Below are 21424 nucleotides of genomic sequence, written 5' to 3'. Positions count from 1 at the left end.
AAAAATGTGTGTAATAGGTGTAAAACAACTTCCTATGAACGAATATGAAAAAAAAAATTCGCGCACGCGAAAGGTGGGAGACCAGAAGTACTGATGTACCGAGGTGAGATATCTGAGATACTGACGCTTGGGTCAGTATCTTAGATATCCGACTGCCTTGGGGTGAAGATGGATAAATCTGAGTTACCAACGGAGTTTGTATGAGGATATCTGAAAACTATTGGTTTCTCATGCATAACATTTAACAAACAAACGACAGATTGAATTATCTTTACTTAAGACGGCCAAATCGCATTAACTTTTAAGTCATTTCAAAGGAAATATCAATTTGTTAAAAGGTACTTTTATTTTTACGAATTACAAGGTGTCATGAGCTATCGTAAGTTCCTACTGCGTCAGCGAAAGTTAAATAGATATCTCCCTTGATACGAAGTTAATGAATTACCAATAAATTTCGTTGAAGGTTTTATTAACTAGTCTCCAGTTAAATAGAGGTATGTAGAAAGAACTGTTTTGATCCGAGATGCAACAAGCTACTGTTTAAAGATTGTTCTTATATTTTAATGGTAGAAGGGGTATGAAAGACCGACAATATTTGTAGACAATTTATGCTTTCAGTGACTTTGTTTTCAAGTTCATGCAAAAATATTTAGAGAGCCATGTAAATAAATAGCACAAAATATGAAAATTTGGAAATATAAACCAAACAAAAACTAGATGTATGCAAAGAAACTATGGCAATACTAATTATATTATAAATTCTACAATATTAAAAGTACTTGAAGGTAGAAAATAACAAAAAAGTTAAGAAACTCTTACCGGGAACAACATGCCGTAAAGACATATTTACAGGCCATGTGGTGTTCTTACCGGAAGTTGGTGAAATAAGTGTGCATGGGAGATAACTACAAATTACTACTATTCCCGGTGTCATGCCTCTATACAGAAACAATTACATCAAGCAGAAGATATAGCTAACATTTCTTGCAAGAATCTCTATTCCTTCAAGAAATTAGATATATCCACTCGTAGCACACCAATAAACCGCACCTTTTGTGTTCCTATTGCTATTATATCCAGTCTGTGCTTTTTATTTATCCTTCTAGATAAATGATTGCACAAAATAAATATGTTCTTATACTAAAATAGCAGAAAAACCCGTCATTGATCGGGTAATTATTTATACTGTTTATCGGGAGCCTCATTGAAAGTATTATTATATGTATAATTTACTCCTCCTGTATGTGTGTTTTTTTAGAAGAGAAAAATATGGAATTGGAGTAGAAGTGAAGCAATTGTGACAGAATACGAATTCATGATTCAATTGACAATTTCTGCTCTATCTTGTCTTTTCTATTGATACGATCTTGCAGAGTAGTGACTTTGAGGGGTCAATAAATTAAGGATGTTGTTTTACATGTATCAGAGGTGTTGTTTTGTTTAATTCCCAAGTCAGTACTTTCCGATAAAAGAAGTTTCTGCTATGATCATACTCTTTTTACAGGCACTGTATGGTAGTTTGTAAGATATATAAAAGGGACTGTATAGAGGTTTCCACCATTAGCGTTGAAGGAATGAATTGGACAGAGCTACTCTTGTATTGCTTGCCGTGATGTGGATTCATTTAGTATATCATATAAACATTTATCTAACTGTTCTTTGAACACATGTATGTTTACACCTTGTAGATTTCTGAGACCTTTTGGCAAAGTATTAAAAAGTTGCGTAACCTTTAACCTTAAACTGTACAATAATGGGTTCTTACTCTGGACAGAGAGGTGGGAACTTTGGTTGTGTGCAGTGATTGGTAAAGCTTTTAATCCCAAAGTTAGGTGCATGACCTTCCAGGAAATTTCCATCTATATGTGTGCGCGCGAGCACGTGTGTGTGTGTGTGTAGTGGCTTCATGCAGGCATAGCGTGGATTCGATCCTCAATCGCCAAATTTCACTTAACAGTTCAACAGCACTCTTATCACGATAAAACTATAGTTTTTTTTCCGAGTGACAGCAGTTACATTTTCCAGATGCCTTCGTTAAGCAGAATAATGTCTTTGCCACTTGACCCTTCTAACCTCTTCTAGGCCACCGAAAGCTAAAATAGAGATAACAGACCTCCAACGAAATCTATTGTTCTCAACAATATGTCTATCTTTCAAGCTGGTTTTGCATAGTTATAAATACTAGAATTTGGCAAGGCAAAATCCATTAGTGAACAAAGACCAACTAGAGTCAGGCAACCAATAAAGATAAACAGCCAGAAGGTTACAATCAGCGACTATGAGACACAACTTCCCTCGACTCTCTCACTCTCACTAGCTCACTTTCTTTTCTCTAGAACTTTACTTCATCTTTATCTGTGGGTTACTACTACACAATGACGAGAACACAAACACCAACTATACAAGAAGTTAACTTCCTTTATCTCGCATGTCCTTCCACTTATGTTATGCCACACATCTGTTCGTCGTGGCATGGCATTATATAAAGTAACGGTAAATAAATATTTCTTTACAACTTCAACCACTGTTCTTCGTTCATCTTGCACATCTGCAACAGCAACACCCATTACAAACTAGTAACTGCCAACTCCAACATACAGCCTAATGCAAACACACGCGCGCGCGCGCACACATATCCTTGCATATCTTTCGCATCTACTCTCCAGAGAATAGAGCAACCTCTATTCTTTTGGCGTTTCCTGGCAGTCCATCTGTTGCACCGAGGTAACCTTCTTGGTGTAGTGACATAGAAACCAATTGGTTAACATAGTTGTTGAAGTTGAGAGTTTGGAACAGTCAGGTGACAGATACTTTCTGTCAAGAAATTTTTCCTTTACCTTGACCTGATTGTGATTTAGGTTGCTAATAAAGTATCTGGATAATTTTTGGTGTTTAACAATTTATATTCTTTTCTCTGTTAGATTCCAAGTCCATCTTTCCTTATACTAATATCTAATTTGAAAATTTTCAATTTTCAAAGATGGTATCTAAAATGGGGTTTAATGAGCCATGTCTAATTTCAACCATTTCTTTTCTTTAAATGTTTGGTGTGTAAATATATCATGAAGATTGCCACTCCAGAAGATCATAAAGAAGCTTGAAAATATCTTATATTGAGTTTTGGGGTTTTTTGTTTTTAGATTTAGTTGAGTTTCGTTAATTTCCTATCATGTGCCATTTTTCCATGATCCTCTTTCAATTTGACCTAGATATTAGAACATTTTGTTGCATTTCTAATCTTTCTGATGTCTAACTATAGATAATGATGTGCATGAGCCTTTTTCCATATGTAATTCTGGTGAATTGAAGAGACAAATTTACCTTCTCTCGCCTTACTCATTTTGCCCCAGGTAAATTTGTCTTTTATATGCTCAAAGAGAACAAAGATAACTTGTCTGTGAACCTTGCAACATATCTGACCCCGCAGTACTTTCGATATTCTGCGATCACGTCATTCGCCCCGCTTTGTTCTCACACCACCTTGTTCCAGATATGCTTCCGCAACGATATTCTTAGCATTGGCCTTTAAGTGGAACTGTAGAACAACCGTGCGAAAGGAGAGGTGACGAATGAATGACTCCTTTAATACACCGCACGCTCGCTTACAATAAAAGCAAAAATGGATAAATAGGCACTAGGTCACCGAGACTTTATAGAACGACCGTGCGAAAGGTGAGGTGACGAATGAATGGCTCCTTTAATACACCGCACAGTCACTTTTAATAAAAGCAAAAATGGATAAATGAGTAAGAGTGCCAGAAGGAAAAGGGAGAAGACACAACCGTAGAATGTTAAGAGAAAGGTTTTATTTAGGTGTTAGCAGAGTGTGTTTCTGTATGTGCGATATAAGTATATATATAACAATAATAGACAGGCCACCATGCATACATAATGTGTATGTGTGTACAAACAAGGGTGTATGCGTGTGAGATGATATACAGAGTCTATAACAGGACGCTAGAAGTTCAGACACAATGAAGATAAATACCAGTTCATAGTAAGATACACAATAGTTGAAGTTCTGTAACAAGAAGTTGTGGCTACAATGCAGAGCCGGTTGAATCACGTGTCGTGTAAGCGGTTGTGACTATGCTGTGCCGGTTACAGGAAGATCTCGCAGTTTGAGCTTGCTGTTAACCTTGGTGAAATAATTCACAAACAGAGAGGAAATTTAACCTGAGCGAATGTTTCTGTGTACGTAGAGATGGTGTTGGCGTCGTTAAGATGAAGGTTCTGAATGCTGCTAGACGAAGTGTTGATGTTTCTCCATGTTGTTGCTGGTGTAGTCGCTGGAACTGGCTATGTGGTCAGTGGTTTGACCTTAGAAGGTCTAGAACCAAAGTCGAAACATGGTGAATCGCAGAAGTTTTATAGTAAATATTCGGTTCAAACGGAGCTTTAGAAAAGCCGTGTCACGGGACCTTATCAGAAGGTCACGATTGGTTGGGTTGCGCAAGAGACAAATTGCGCCAATACCAACCAATCAGAGTAGTGGACACAACAGGGTCCAAAAAACCGAAGAGAGAGAGAATTTCACTAAGCGTATGCTACAGAACTTTGTGTTGTAGCCAACCGATGTTCTTCCCTCTTTGTAGTAGCTTACGTCTCACTTGCATATAAAGCGCAGGTGGAACAGTTCTATTGAATAAGTAAGGATCCGAACCCCAACTGCAAGATATTCAATTTGGGAACATGAGTAAGCCACCACAATTTCGCCTGAATGATCTATAAATTGACCGCGTGAAGTTGTAACATGATTTGGCTCCTCGGACGATCTAAAAATGTGCCCCCTTTTCACTCTATAAAAACCATTTGGCACCTAACTTTCTGAGTAGATATTCTTAGGCTTTCGCATAGACAACCTTAAGCACTCATAGAAGGCAGGCTGCTAAGACTAGACAGTCTTGGACAGTAGAGCGAGGCGGACGACTTCGGATACCTCTACATACGCTGTATCACTGCTAGCCTTCTACAACACAATACGGTTCTCTCCTCCCTGTCGGCAATTATATTATCAGCATCTTTCTTTTGTAAAAACCCAACGCATTAAATCTTGTCCAGCAATAAATATATTAAAAGTTCGTGAGCTGCTTCATTTATTATACACGCAGCCAGCTAAGTCGCACCCCCATGATCATCAGCAATATAACAAACACCAACAAGCACCACGACATTGGTGAACAAGCACCCTCGCAACAAAGAGACAGGCACGTTGGATCTTTCTAGTTTGCTTTGAGCACACCTTTTATCGAGGTAAACGCCTTCCATCCTGCCCTTATTTTCCTTGAGATTTCAGCGTCCATGTCTCAGCACATACCGTGTTCCTCAAGTGTATGTTGTCATCGGCTCCTCCTCATTTCCGAATATTCCTTTCTTTGTGCATCTTCATTTAATGTGTTAACGCATAGAACACTATATATGCAGGTAAAAAACACCGAGGCCAATGAAATAAACTATTTGTGTGTGAGTGCAATGAAAGATCCAGTGATTCTTATAATAGATTCGTATTTTTACACTTCGCCACTAACCGAAGGTGATTGACTAATTTCTCAGATAAAAAATGATTACTACTGCCGCTATGTAACTGAATGTTTTTCTTTCACATATTTCTAATTCATACGTTTATTTCTTCATTTCATTTTTATGAATTATTTCCTACTTCGTAAATCATTACCGAGCAGAATACAATGGAATTAAGTTTCTAGCGGCTCCAACACGTCCTTAAAGGTTCGACACAAAAAAAATTTAAATTACAACAGGTAATTTACGTAAGTTAACGGATAATGAAAATAAAAATGAATCAAAAAGCATACACGTTTCTTTAATTACCCACTACAACAGGGGTAAACAAATTGTTAATTCAACCCTAAACTAAATGTAAGATAAATCGTGCCAGCTGACGTCCAAGTACGTCTACGACTGAGGCGTAAAAATATATATATAAATATATAGGAACTTTTGTTTAACATACACCGGTTGATATAAAAGGGGAAGCCTTTATTTAACTACGGAAGTCCATATGTGTAATCAATCAAAGGCAAAAATTAACAGTGCGAAAAAAGTGAATACGATAAAATAAAAATAGATATTAAAAAAAAAACTTCATAGGAAGCATCCAGAAGCATTGAAGTAAACCTTTATACATTGGAAAATTAGATGAGAACAGGTGAGACAATACGAAAGTTGCGGGATGGCCAATAACGGGAAACTAATATTCCCTTAAACTCCACCCGTAATCCATCATTTTGTTTCTCTTGGTTGCCGCTCGCCATTTTTCTGTTTCTTGTTTGTGCCAAAATATTCTAACTTTCTCTCTTTCCCTCTTCATTAGAATTTGTTCTACTAATTGGATCAAATCATGCCCAGACAATCAATAGTCTTGTTATCCAAAGGTATTTAATGCTTTACATCCTTGTACTTTATTAAACCTTTTCGTAAACTTCTGTATTCTTTTCTACGATGATTATCGCTATAAAAAAACTTTGGCAATCTTATATTTATCAAAGTGTTGACATTTTAAAGTTAAGATCAAGAACATTTTCGTAGTTTATTAATTATTTAATTAATCGTGTTAAATATTTATGATAACTCATAGTATTGGTCAAATCTATCTTTTGTTCAAGAGTTTGTACACTTTCCCTTCATTTATTCATTGATAACATAGGCTTATGGTTAAGAAGCTCGATTCACATTCATGTGGTTCCTAGTTCGATTCTATTACTCTGTCGTAGCTCAGGTTGATCAATGCCTTATGAGCGAAATTTGATAAACGGAAATTGTGCAGACGCTTGTCATGTATAACAACCCTTGCTAAAACAAAACTCAGCTTGTCTGAGTAGTCGTACATTTTCAAAACCTCAAATTGCTCCGTCTCAAGCATTCTAGTTGTAAATTATAGGGAAACTAAATATCACTTCATATTTGGAAGTAAGAATTTATAAATTCCTTCTATCAACATGTGTTCTTTCTCTCTGTCTTCCATTGCTATTACCACAGCTTCTGTTCCTGACCTAACAAGGTGCACACCATCCCCAGTCCTGACATACCAACTTTTCACTGCTTCTTTTTTTTCATTGCCCTTAATTGTATATCACCCTGTAGCGTACACTTGAGTGAAATTTGTTCTTCCTTTTATTATATATACGGGCATTTGAATTTAGCAGATACAAGCTATCACTTTACTTCACTGACCGACCGTTCTTTCTAATTTCATCTCTTCGCTACAGAAATATCTTCCTTTTACCGTCTATTTTGTTTCCCACAAAATGATTTGTGAGGGGCTATCTTTAGCATTCACTCGAGTGTACACGTTGTGAAACCACGCTTTACCTCGACCATCTAAAGTTGGTGACCCCGACGTAGAACACGGACCACTATCTAAAATGGTGACCCGACGTAGAACACGCACCACAATTCCATCTATAACCCTACCGAATCCTATGCTAAAAAATTTGCTCAACTCTCTGAAATTCCTCTCTGTCATTCTAGTTGGTTAACAATCAGTTGAGACCTGATCGAATAGTCATATACTCAAAGACATTCCAGCCGTTAGATTAGCTTTAGGGTATCAAGGAACACATTGTTTCAGTGTGTTTTCAAAACAGAGTAGGGTGTGATTTGAGGATTTAGTTAATATCTCTAAGATGTTAAACGACCACCAAGAAGCATTCTCGTTTGCTCTCTGCATCAACCTGCAAAATTTGAAATTAAATATCAATCGCGTCGATCTAACAGCCATTCTGGGAGAGTCCACAATGGTCATGCGCTCTGTCCCGCTTTCTGAGTAAATAGGTAGAGAGAGGTACAACATTCATTTTACATGGCATCTTGATCGATGTTTGACTTAAACCGCAACCAGTTTACTTTACACACTCGTTTATGCACCTATACATACTCGCTTAGTTTGAATACTGAAGTTTGCTGTTGCTCAAAGACTGCAGTGTTTTTGACAGCTGTTAAATTAGATTTAAAGTTGCAAAATGGCATCATATAAACAATATACTTGTATTTAACATCGAGCACAGTTACGATGATATTACTCCTTCCTCATTCGCCCTCCTGAAGAAAGAATAAAGAAAAGACTTTAAACTCACAATCTCGATTTCACTCACTCACACACACACTCGAGCATCTTTATCATTCAGACTACATCACTCAGCCACACGCAAATATCTATTTCACTCAGACTTTGTCACTTATACACACACACACACACTCTCTCTCTCGCTCTCTCTCTCTCTCTCTCTATATATATATATATATATATATTACTCATATGCCATCTCACAGTATATACTCAGTGGTTCTTTTACTCAGGTATATACAAGCATATATAAAAAAGGTTTCATTTATACAACCAGAAAATGGAAACCAGCTTTGATTTCATCACAAATGAGCTTAAAAAAAGTACAGCCACACACACACACTCACAGAATACAACTTGCCATTCATTTCCTTTAAACTATGTAGCTTATGTAAGAAATCAAACAGGGGTTTCTTCTATTCCCTTATATTATTACAGAATTTTTTTACTACAAATTTTACTATTTGTGTATCAGACTTACAATATTAAGAGAACCTCTATGTAGTCACTCGATATGCTAGAAATAGCATATCTCATCTTAATTACATATCTCATCTTAATTACATATCTCATCTTAAAAGAAGGAAATTGCATGCTGAAATAATGTAACCTTGGATATACTGTTTAAAAAAAAACCTTTGATTACCGATGTGTTGTATGAGTGCTAACCTGGGGCTAAATAGCAATTACATAATCTTGCTATAGCCTCTGTGGGGTTACTCAAACTGCAAGAAATCACAGCCAGATTTCCTTCAAATTATACCCTACTGTTTTAAAATTAAAATGGTTTCATTTAATTCTTAATGCAATTCATGGATGATCTCAACTGAAGCGCTTTTAATCATATGTCTTTATCAGGAACTGACCTGGAATTAAAAAACAATTCATTGTTTTTGAGTAGATTTAGTCAACACTCTTGAAAAAATTCTATAATGTACTCAAAAACTCATAATTCCAATTCTGCAGGTATAAGATGGTATATCAGTTGGGTCTATCATAATAGCATGAGTAATAAATATCTGGTCTTCTAATTTTGTACATGATTTAGGGTTTAAAATAAACAACGTCATTATCAAGATAGGAGGAATAGATTTGGAAGTTACAATAAAGAGGTTGAGAAATAATATAAGAAGTTTCTCACTGGCTTAATATATAAATTATATTTTGCAAGTTATTTGTGTTACCTTTTTTTTTAACAAGATTCTTCAGTAAATTATAATGTAAACTTTAACATGGGTTTTATTACATATTTATTTAGTATGCTAGACCATATATAATTGCATATTCAATATTTTTATGATGCAGACCAAGTGAAATATATGAATATATGTTTTCCAAAGTCTTATAGACTCAATGGTAATTGATATAGTTATTGCTGTAGCGTTGTTTTGTTTTTTTTCTATTGAATAACCTCAGTAAACTTAGTGTTTACTCCTGATAGAATGTCTGAGATAAATCCATATATCCTATTTCAGTGTATCTGGAGGATCCTGTTACACTACATTTTTGTTTACTTCTAACTCAGGCCTAATTAACCTGATCTAGTCAAAAATGCTCATACTATAGCCATCCTATCTTTTATTATCAGACATAGTTTATCTAGGATTACATTATCCAGTGTACACTATTTTTAAGACTGTAGGGTGTAATCTGAAGGATAATTGGCTGCTATTTCTATCAGATTAAATGAGAGCTTGAAACACACTTATTGGCTTGCTATGAAGAATTTGTATGGAAAGCACACAGTAGAACATGTTCAACAGAGTCTCTGCAGTTCAGTATGATGAAGATTGTAGTGTAATGGTCAAAGTGATGATGAAAATGATTATTATTTAACAGTTTTATTTTAATTTTGTTATTCTCCCTTTTATTATTTTACAGTGTTGGAACCAAAATTGCAATGCTTCCAAATTGGTCCCTCTGTCAAGATTCTTTCATGAACAAATTCAACATTGACCCTCTTTAGACATGCTTAGTAAAAAGACCTTATCTTTTTGCTATGATTAAAGTCCCTATGTATCCAAAGTACCAGCATGCCTCATAATTGCAACCTCTGTAACAAGACTTTCAAGAGTCGTAATCGTTTGGAACAGCACATTCTCAAACACACTAAGACCTTCATTTGTCAGGTGTGTGAAAAATCTTTCCGCATAAAGTCTCATTTACTCATTCATTTGCGGTACCATACAGGTGAGAAACCTTATCATTGTGAACAATGTGACAAGAAGTTTCCCATACTGGCGACGTTAGCTGCACATCGCCGCAGTCATACTGGGGAAAGACCACATCAGTGTGATCTCTGTCCAAAAGCATTTGGTACAAGGCACTATCTTCAAGCACATCGACGATTTCACACAGGTGAGTTTTAATTCTTTCATTGACCTTCTGGATTAGTTTCAGTTTTCTTTATTTGTACTTCTACTCAACAATGCAATTCACTCTTACTCTGCACCGAGATAGGTTAGAGGTTTTAATAATGAGAAGGGGAAATAATATTTAGATTAAACAAACTAGAAAAACAGTTACTGAAGTTCTTTTAGTCCAAACAGATATTTTATAATATCTGAAATTGTCATTCCTGACAATCTTAATGTTTCATTTTAATCATTAGAGAAGATCAACAGCTGAAGATTAAGTGTTTGATAGCTAACACAATTTAATTTTTACAAAATTTGCTAAAATGGTTAACTTTAGTCCATGTGGTAAGAAGCTTGCTTCCCAACCACATGGTTCTAGGTCCAGTCCCACTGCATGGCACCTTGGGCAAGTGTCTCCTACTATAGCCTTGGGCCCACCAAAGCCTTGTGAGTGAATTTGGTAGACAGAAAGCTACAAAAGTCTGTCATATATATATATACATACATATACACATATATGTGTGTGTGTATCTTTGTGTCTATGTTTGTCCCCCACCACCACTTGACAACCAGTCTTGGTGTGTCTTACATCCCCATAACTTAGCAGTTCAGCAAAAGGGACCAATAGAATAAGTACCAGGCTTTAAAAAAAATAAGTACTTGGGTCAATTCATTTGACCATATTAATTGAAGGTGGTGCCCCAGCATGGCCACAGTCTAATGACTAAAAGCAAGTAAAAGATAAGCGATAAAGACCCAGTTTCCTTATTCAGCTTCCATCATTTTGTCTAGCTTAAAGTAAATAGTATACAATTCTTTATTACTATTTGCAGTTGTATGATACCATCTTCATGAAATCGAGGTTGCTCAGATTTTCCTGACTCAATCACATCACCCATCACAATCTCTCCTAGCATCTTTATCCCAGATGCTAGGGGAGAACTGAGAAAGAAATATTCTGCCAGACTTCTGGGGGCAGATAGGGGAATAGCTTCCTGATATAGAGGTTAGTAACAAATATGGAAATAAGCTGTCCTGAACAAAAAATAGGCTGCCCTTTGGCAAAGCATGGCACCTGACACCATCTGATCTAGGATTAGAGGTGAGGTTATAGGAGACACCATGCTGAATGTGCAGTTCCAGTGAGTCATCCATTGACTAACAGTGACACTCATACACTATGGGGTAAAGGAAACTATAAGATCAGTGATTAGGATCAAGTTCTTAAAGTGTATTACTGTTAACATCTATTGATCTAGCAACCATAGCCTTCATTTAAATATTGTTGTCTGGCTTTGTAGCAGTCAGAGGTTAAATGTGTGTATATATATATATATATATATATATCATCATCGTTTAACATCCGTTTTCCATGCTAGCATGGGTTGGACGGTTCAACCAGGGTCTAGGAAGACAGGAGGCTGCACCAGGCTCCAGTCTGATCTGGCAGTGTTTCTACAGCTTCTTCACTCATCTCTCCTCATCCATAGTACATGACTATATCAGTGCAAACGTCTCTCTTGCACACCTCATCCTATGCTTCTTATGTCCAACATTTCTCTCAGGGCGCTTTCACTCTGTCGTGTGTGCACACTGACATTACACATCCAATGGATCATGCTAGCTTCATTTTTTTGAGCCTATGCATGTCCTCTGCAGTTACTGCCAATGTTTCATTGCTGTGAAGCATGACAGTTCGTACACATGCATTGTATAATCTACCTTTCACTCTGAGCGAGAAGCCCTTTATTGCCAGTAGAGGTAGAAGCTTTCTAAACTTTACCCAGGCTATTCTTATTCTAGTGGTAACACTCTCTGAGCATCCACCTCCACTACTAACTTGGTCACCTAGGTAGTGGACCAAGCTATCAACTACTTCTAGTTTCTTCCCCTGGAGTGTGATGGAATCTGTTTTCTGAGCATCTGTGGTGTTTATTGCCCCTGTGCATCTGTTACACATGAAAGCTATCTTCTCAGTTAATATTCCTTTGATGTTGCTGCACCTCTTATATGTCCATAGCTTACACTGAGTACATCTTATGGAGTTTCTACCTACACACACACATACCTGCATAATATATCTAACCATAAAATACTAGTGAATATAGAGTTTTATGTAGGCAGCTATAAAAAACAAATTAGAAATAATTATGTAATGAATGAAAAAATATTAGTGCAATGGTTAATATTTTAACCATTTCAGCTAGTATGGGAGATTACTCAGGATATGTTCTGATCTTTGTAGATTCTTCAATGAAGCAAACTTCATAGTACTTGTGAAAGTGAAAACAGAATTACTAATATACAAGTAACTGTGAAAATTGAGCAAATCTGTTGTCTTTCATACTTGCCAATTTGATTTAAATATTTATTGAAGTAATGTTGTCTTTTCTTCATCATATAATGGTTTCTAATTAGATATTTTTTTAATACTCAATCAATACATTAAATATATTTCTAAATCAACTAGCTCATGTCTTTAAATATGTAAATCTTTCATGCAGATAGCTAAGAACATTGCAGCTTGATGGCTTGAAGATACCCATGATACGTAGAAAGTTGGCATACCATACGCACTTTTTAGTTGTACCATTAACCATAGAAAGTATATTTTACTGCTGTAATGTTTGCTCAAATAGCTTATATACATTCATCCAAATTTGCAGATTTTATCCCAGCTAAGAATTGTATGGAAAAATGAATGACAGAAATAGTTACTCTCTGCTCTATAAAAGAAATGAGGGAATAAATGAGACAATAAGATCTGTGTGTGCTTGTGTGTAAGAGAGAGAGTGATGTCTAAGTGGCACTCACTCTCTCTCTCTCTCTCTCTCTCTCTCTCTCACACACACACACATGCACATATGCATACATACAAAAAAGATGTATGCATATTTATGTACATATACATGACAACACACCCCTTACTCTCTCTCTCACACTCACATCCATTTCATATACATGTACATACATCTTTCACTTTAAAGCAAAAGTAAATAAATTAAAAAAATTACAGAAATTAACAAATAAAACCAGCTGTTCATTTTGACATTTCTGAGACGGCCTGCAAAAAAAATAGTAGCAATTACATAGAAATATTTGAATATCTGTAGCATATCAAATAGCCATAGCAATGAATTCACTTGATAATTCTTAGATAATGACAGAAAGGAAATAAGTCACATGTGTCTTTGTGTGAGAGAGAGCAGGAGAGAGAACATTGCAAACAATGAATGAAATAAACATGAAATGAAAAAAATCGTATAAATAAATGCTTGTGAAAAACTATCTTGTACAGAATATTTAAATTTGTGAACTCGAAATATTCAATAATAAATGGAAGTTCAGAAAGTAAATTTTCCTGAAAACTTCAATTTATAAAAAATTTCATTTGCTTAGTAAATATTTCTTTCAGTAATTTATTATAGTTGTAATTTAAGCAAACTTCAAGTAATCCAACTACATTTAGTATGGTAGAAATAGTAGCTATTGCATAGTTATTATTGTAAGGCTTATAGCATTCCAAACAGCCATACCAACAAAATCACCTTGTTTTTTTTAAAATTATATCTGTATATTAAAAAATTCTGATTTTACCAAAAATATTCATTTAGCAAACTCCAGAAATATTATTCTTGAAATTGTGTCTTGTATCAAAGATATACAGCTATTTTGTCTAATAGCATTCATTCATTCAATAAATAATTTTTTCACATTACATATATATAATAAACTGTGGGTTTTGCAAATAGCAAATTAAAACTTGAAATGAACATATATTATATTATCATTAATGAAAATAGAGGCTAGAGAGAGTGAAAAACTGTTGCAAATGAAAACAGAAAATTTCGCCTGCAACAAATTAATATTAAACATTAAAATCTACTCCATAGTGATTGCAACAAATATTTAAATTTGTGAAAAAGTTGTAGTTCAAATATTCAATAAATTTCAGAAATCAAAATTACAGGAAATTTCTTGGAATATGAATTTATAAAAAATTTCCAGATGGTCAAACCTTTAATAATTGCTTTCTTTTAGTAACTGTTACATACCTAATTAATAAGCAGCTTTCTCCATTATGATATAGATAATATAGATGGATTAATTTTGTATTTTCAGGTGAAAAGCCATATCAGTGTGATCAATGTGAGAAGGCATTTTGTATTCGCAGTAACTTATTAGAACACCAGCGAACACACACGGGTGAGAAACCTTTCAAGTGTGACTACTGTGACAAATCATTCAGCACTCGTAGCAACCAAGCTAAGCATCACCGGATTCACACTGGAGAAAAAAAATTTGTATGTCAATATTGTGACAAAGCCTTCATTGATAATTCCAGACTGCAGAAACATGTCATTGCACACCTCAAAAAGCTGATTCATAAATGCAAATATTGCAAGGAAACATTTGATACTGTAGATAGTTGGAGCATGCACTTGAAAGCACACCGTGCTGATAAACCTTTTAAATGTTTGAACTGTGAAGAGGCATTTAACAGCAAATCTGAGTTAGCTGCACATCGAAAAATACACAGTTCTAAGAAACCTTTTGCATGTGATATGTGCACAGATGCATTTTCCAGCCGCTATGCCCTAACAATGCATCGGCGACAACATAGTACGCTTTACTCCTGTAAATACTGTGAAAACACTTTCACTTCCACCATAGAGTGGAGCACACACATTCAGCAGCATCTTGCAGAAAAGCCATTCAAATGCAATTTCTGCACAGAAGCTTTCTCTAGTAGCTATGATCTATTGAAACATAAACGAGTACCACACTGACATGAGGCACATTCCTGGGATATATTAACTGACACAATTTGGTGGGTTTATCAGTTGCTATGTATAATTAGATTTAAGGAACCTAGAAGGGTTTCACACCCAGGAGGGTAACTTGGCACAGCCTGATGGTTTACACTAGTTGGTGCACATAAATGAGTATAGCTTTGTGTGTATGTGTGAACAATTGAGCCCTTTACCTAAATTTTCCCCAAGACACGACACTACTTTTCATTTCTCTAACTGCAATTTTTCCTCGATATCACTAATCTTTCTCATCACCTAGAATCGTTTTACCTGATATCCATCCCTCATCCTTAATATTGTCCTCTCCAACCACATATTTCATTGTTCCTCCCAACCAAATCATCTCACCTTCTCTGCCATTATATGTCATTCACTCTTCCCATGCCCTATGCCTCCTGTCTCTCCCATCCTACATGCTCTTGTAACCTACCTTGCTACTCATCATTTTCCACTTCTCTCTCTCTCTCTCTCTCTCTCTCTCTCTCTCTCTCTCTCTCTCTCTCTCTCTCTCTCTCTCTCTCTCGCTCTCATATACACACCATGGATGTTGAATGATGATAGTGTGAGTGGTAATGTATGCACAACCTGGTGGTTAAATAACGTAAATAATTTCATATTCATTTGTGTATAGGAAATAGCTTGATACCCAAGATCTTCTGAGTGGTGTAATCTGATAGTTATATAATTATACTTGTTGTAAAGTATATGGCTTGAAGCTTTCTTATGGTGTGTTAATAAACAATTTAATGATTATACCAGTTGTGATATATATGTATGTATAAATGGAAGCGAGGGAATGGAGTAATCCTAAAGTGCAATTCATTGGGTTGATCTCACCTTTACACTAGCCATTACTGCATATAGAGTATATGAAGTGTTATGGGAAACTTTGTGGGGTACATAATGTATCCTGATTCGTGTAGCAGGGTTATTGAAGATGGCAAAAGATATCGCTTATTTTGACCTATGATTTTACTGGTGGTTTAGGAATGGAATAATGCAACTTGCATTGGATGGTAACTTGTTTATAACCTGATTTCTACACTAATGGTATTTCTTAAGCTGGTTCTATTAATGTTTCAGATTTTAGTACAAAGTCAGCAGTTTTTTTTTAGAAGGAGGGTCTTGGTTGATTAGCTCAAACCCATTACTTGACAGATACTTTATTTTACCAATCCCCGAAGGATGAAAGCAAAGTTGACTTCAACAAGATTTGAACTCAGGATGTAAAGAGCTAGAAGAAATTCCACATTTTTTTTCCATGTTAATGATCTGGTGGTTGCCCAATACCTTGTGAGTGGAATGTTAACGACAAAAACTATGTAGAAGCCTGTTGTATGTGTGTTGACTGTATATGGAATTTGCTTTGTAACATTGGGGTTTCAGATTCTATCCAATCATGTGTCATCTTGGGTTCACTAATGCCTTGCGGAGAAATTGGTGGTTAGAAAATTTTATAGAAACTTTTTGGGTGTGTGTGTGTAAGAATGTTTACATTCCATGGGTCTTTGCATTATGCATTTAGGCAAATTGCTGATATGCTTATATTCCCTGTTAGCAAAATGGTATGTATCTCTATGCTTGTGAAGACCAAGGAAATAGAAATATTTTACTCAAAAAACAGGGAAGGCTTGACAATAGGAAAGGTATTCAGTTGCAAAACACTGCCTTAGTTCATCTTCATGCAAGAAAGAGTAGATGTAGAACAAATGAAGGAATGTGTGTGTAAGCACATGTGTGTATATGTATGTATGTTGTATCTAAATATTATAATTTGTAAATAAAATCAAATGATAGTACTCAGTTTATGATACTGAGTTTATTCATATATTAAAATTAAAATTTTGGTCACATGTTTCATGGACCATTGTCTTTCAAGAGGCTCTATTATATATTATTTGCAGCTGAAGCTTCTTGAATCATTGCACGGAGTTTCATGTTGCTGATTATTCAGACAATTGAAGAAGAGCAACATTATAACAGGATATCAGCAGTAATGTTTGTAAATGCATCAAAACACAAATGGTTATTGAGACTTGATTGGTTGCTAAAAAAAAATGGTGGAAAATGCATTATACATCTACTCTGTTATGTGCTGAACATGTAATATATTCATCTATTCACATGCAAAAGTGTGATGTTTCTTTATCATTTGTGTAAAACATACGACAGCAAAGAAGATAGCTATTGTTAATGAAGTTTTGGTGTTGATGAATTACTGAATTTATGTTCTGTCCCTATCTCTCACCTCAAGTATATGGCCATTTTTTGGATTTCTTTAAGTATCGATGAAGTGTCTGCATGAATTCACCAATTTTGATCTGATGTGTAAAATTGCTAATGATTACAATAGGATATTTATACTTCAAGAGACAATGGTTACACCTTCTGGAACCATTAATGAAAGAAATTCATCTTTATACTAAAACAGTTAATTGTGAATATTATCATCCTTTGCATTCCAAATATATTTGGATAGTTAGATGATAAGACATTGTCTTTCTGAATGTTGTGAGCTTCATTTTTTCAAAGAGATATTCAGAAAATTTGTTGGGTTGGGGCAGATGTTAGGTTTTACTGTCATTTGCAAGAAAGCCTTCAGCTTGATAAACTAAATGTTTTAAAAAGACACATGCTTTTCAGAGTGTAAGTGTTAGACTTGTTACTATTAGAGGAGTAAAGTTTTGCATAATTGTACTGAAACTTTTCTGTTTATACAGGCTACAGAACAGCAAAGTTTCTGCAAAGTCACCTAACTCTTTAGCATTCAGATTATCTGTTTAATGTAATGTTTATTTATTCACATTTTATAAAATTAATCATGCATTATTTCATAATTGAGATTTTGATGATGTGACTGTTTATTTTCAGATTGACATTGTAGAGTAGATATGAGAGGCCAGATCTGGCCAGTTTGAATATAAAACAGATAGGTTGATGTAAATGTTAAAGGGGGTAAACACTATTTCTGTTAAAGATGTATCTTTGGTTTGTGAAGAAATACCTATGTATAAGGTTTAGAAAAATCCTTGCAGTTATAGAATGAACATTTAAACTCTAAAAAGAATCATGCCATATATTGTTTTGTTTACTATTTCTGCATATTAGTGCTGTACTGTATAAAATGTCTTTTTTTTTTTTTTTTGAAATCACTGCCTTTTAATGTCATTGCAATAATGAACAGTACACTTAAAGGTTCCTTGTTGAATGAAAAGCTGGATATGATATTGAAGCTGTGCAAATATTATATGTGAATAGATGAATACATTACGTTCTGCATATGGTAAATAGATGACAGTAATAATTTTTCTTTTTGTCTAGCGACTAGAGATTCACAATGATTAAACATGTTTTAATGTGTTTGTGGTTACTCATATATTGTCATGATTCTAGAAGTTTCAATTGCTAATAAAATACACAAACTCTATATATTGAGTTTTTTCTTCTTTTGTAAACAAACATTCACCAATACACACACACACACACAGTGATGATAAAGTCTTGTAGATATTGATGAACGAGTGTTCTAATGGTTCATAATGTGTAATTTAAGTTGCTGAGTGTTCTACAGGCACCCTATACCCTTAACATAATCCTCAAGCAGACTTGGTGCTGTGACTCACTATGTCCATCTGACAGTTTCCAGCTGTCCAATTTCACTCACAAGCTTTCAGTCAATAACACGACTCTGGTAAAAGACATTTGCCTCATATACTGCAAAGTGGTTATATATGGAGTGGGAAAAAATATGGATTTTGCTATATATGAATTGGTTGTTATTAGTCCTCATGCCATCCTCGATTGAGTAGAACTTTGATCAAAAGTGTTCAAGCTATGATCATGCTGTCTTTTTCCAGTAGTTTATCCTAGACTGCATATTTCAATACATCTTTTTCTTTCATGTAATAGCTTGGCTGCTATTTCAGGAGGATAAGCAATTACTTAGAGGCTCCCTCATTGATTCATATATCAGTTGGTATCAATTGGAAGTGTTATTGGCAAAGTTTGGTTGAATGTATAGCTCTATAAATACACACACATACACATAGACAGACAGAAGGATAAATGATAGACCCAGTTGTTATTAGTTATAAATTTAAAACAAAAAACATTTTTAAGGCTACATACACTATATCAAGTAGTGCAAATTAAAAATAAAGGATAAGACAGCAAAAGTTTATAATTGTATAAAATCAACAGCTAATATTTTCCCTTTTCAGGAAGGTGTAGGAGATAATTCTGGGTATATTTCAGTCTTATTCTAACTTCAGCAGCATGGTGTAACTTCCACAGTAGTTATGAAAGATCAACTCAGTAAATGTACAAGACTGAACAGGTGTAGGAAATTAGAATTGTTTAGCAAAGAAAAGTAAAATGTAAATATTAGTAGACATTAATAGGCACAGGCATGGCTGTGTGGTACAAAGCTTGCTTCTCAACCACATAGTTCACGGTTCAATCCCACTGCACAGCACATTAGGCAAGTGTTTTCTACTATAGCCTCAGGCCAACCAACACCCTGTGAGTGGGTTTGGTAGATGGAAACTGAAAGAAGACCAGTATTTATATATATATGTGTGTGTGTCTGTCCCCCACCACTGCTTGACTGTTATAGGTTTGTTTACATTCTCATAAACTAGCAGTTCAGCAAAAAAAGAGAGCAATAGAATAAGTACCTTGCTTTAAAAAAAGTCCTAGGGTTGATTTATTCAACGAAAAGTTCTTCAAGGTGGTGTCCCAGCATGGCTGCAGTCTAATGATTGAAACAGATAAAAGAAAATAACGATAGAATATATTAACAAGTAGCAATTTGAGTCAGGAAAGAAATTCAGACTGTCTTGTTAGTGTGCCTGTTTCCATTTCTCTTTTTTTTCAATTTGTTACTTATAATGTCCAATTTAATTGACGTTAAAATCCCAGCAGTTAATTCAAAGAGAAAACATGCCAAATAACTGACACAAGTATACTATCATCGTTTAGCATCCGTTTTCCATGCTAGCATGGGTTGGACGGTTCAACTGGGGTCTGGAAAGCCAGAAGGCTGCACTAGGCCCAGTCTGATCTGGCAAAGTTTCTACGGCTGGATGCCCTTCCTAACGCCAACCACTCCGTGAGTGAAGTGGGTGCTTTTTAAGTGCCAGACAAGGCTGGCAAACGGCCATGCTCGGATGGTGCTTTTTACGTGATATATATATATATATATATCACAATCAAGGAACGGCCATAATAGGCCATTCACCCACTAGAAATAACAGCCAAAGCTTCAACCGCAAAATAACATTAATTCCGCAAACCAGGAGAAAATTAAAAAACATTTACCCTGTAATTTCTTATACGATGCACCGTTTCATCTACTGTTTAATGGTAAACTAACCTGATTAAATTAAATCAAGCCAATCTTCCATAGGCCCTTAGATTCATCAGTAAGAAATAGCCAGATCGGAACAGATATTTTCACGAGGCATTTCTGTCCCTGCCTCGGCAATATCTGACCTAAAATTTTCAAATCATCGCACTCGCGCCAAATTTATCGGCAGCAAATAAATATAAGCTGCCGATTCCATTACGGAATCAACCAGAAAATTCATAATTAATCAATATAGGGTGGCAAAAAAATTTTGTAGAATTTTTTTGCCACCAGCGGCCTAGTGGGAAAAAATTAAATAGTCATAGACCATTTATAAGATATTGCCGAGGCAGGGACAGAAATGCCTCGTGAAAATATCTGTTCCGATCTGGCTATTTCTTACTGACGAATCTAAGGGCCTATGGAAGATTGGCTTGATTTAATTTAATCAGGTTAGTTTACCATTAAACAGTAGATGAAACGGTGCATCGTATAAGAAATTACAGGGTAAATGTTTTTTAATTTTCTCCTGGTTTGCGGAATTAATGTTATTTTGCGGTTGAAGCTTTGGCTGTTATTTCTAGTGGGTGAATGGCCTATTATGGCCGTTCCTTGATTGTGATGTTGAACTTATAAATGGTCTATGACTATTTAATTTTTTCCCACTAGGCCGCTGGTGGCAAAAAAATTCTACAAAATTTTTTTGCCACCCTATATTGATTAATAAATATATATATATATATATATATATACATACACACACACACATATGAATGTTGTGCAGTAAGAATGTGTAACTAGAATCTAGAAATCCGTTAGTTTC

At 35.3% G+C, this 21424-nt stretch overlaps 2 protein-coding genes across 3 annotated transcripts in view; one reads left to right on the top strand and one right to left on the bottom strand.

The window, feature by feature from the left end:
• Positions 1–895, bottom strand: part of LOC115221223 (unhealthy ribosome biogenesis protein 2 homolog) — a 71541-nt gene extending 70646 nt beyond the window's left edge. Inside the window, exon 1 of the mRNA XM_029791380.2 lies at positions 820–895. Within this exon, the coding sequence (XP_029647240.1) occupies positions 820–844 (25 nt within the window). The 5' untranslated portion in view covers positions 845–895. The remainder of the gene's footprint in view (positions 1–819) is intronic.
• A 5095-nt stretch (positions 896–5990) lies between these two features.
• Positions 5991–15709, top strand: LOC115221396 (zinc finger protein 525). 2 transcript variants are annotated; one of them, XM_029791575.2, is made up of 4 exons: positions 5991–6166; positions 6332–6392; positions 9965–10441; positions 14563–15709. In XM_029791575.2, exons 3-4 carry the CDS (start codon positions 10117–10119, stop codon positions 15228–15230), a joined length of 993 nt encoding a protein of 330 aa, XP_029647435.1. In that variant the 5' UTR covers positions 5991–6166; positions 6332–6392; positions 9965–10116; the 3' UTR covers positions 15231–15709. The 2 variants fall into 2 exon arrangements, with proteins under 2 accessions (XP_029647435.1, XP_029647436.1); XM_029791576.2 differs by lacking the exon at positions 6332–6392.
• Positions 15710–21424: the final 5715 nt, after the last annotated feature.

The sequence above is a fragment of the Octopus sinensis genome, linkage group LG18, assembly GCF_006345805.1.
Source record: "Octopus sinensis linkage group LG18, ASM634580v1, whole genome shotgun sequence".
Taxonomy (NCBI): Eukaryota; Metazoa; Mollusca; class Cephalopoda; order Octopoda; family Octopodidae; genus Octopus; species Octopus sinensis.
Note: the sequence above shows the minus strand (reverse complement) of the source record. Positions and strands in the feature narration are given on the sequence as shown.

Bases quoted from the DNA above. Each gene is read 5' to 3' on its own strand.
- LOC115221396 (XM_029791576.2), top strand. From the start codon at position 10,117: ATGCCTCATAATTGCAACCTCTGTAACAAGACTTTCAAGAGTCGTAAT. The intron at 10,442-14,562 runs GTGAGTTTTAAT...TTGTATTTTCAG, and splicing joins ACATCGACGATTTCACACAG to GTGAAAAGCCATATCAGTGT.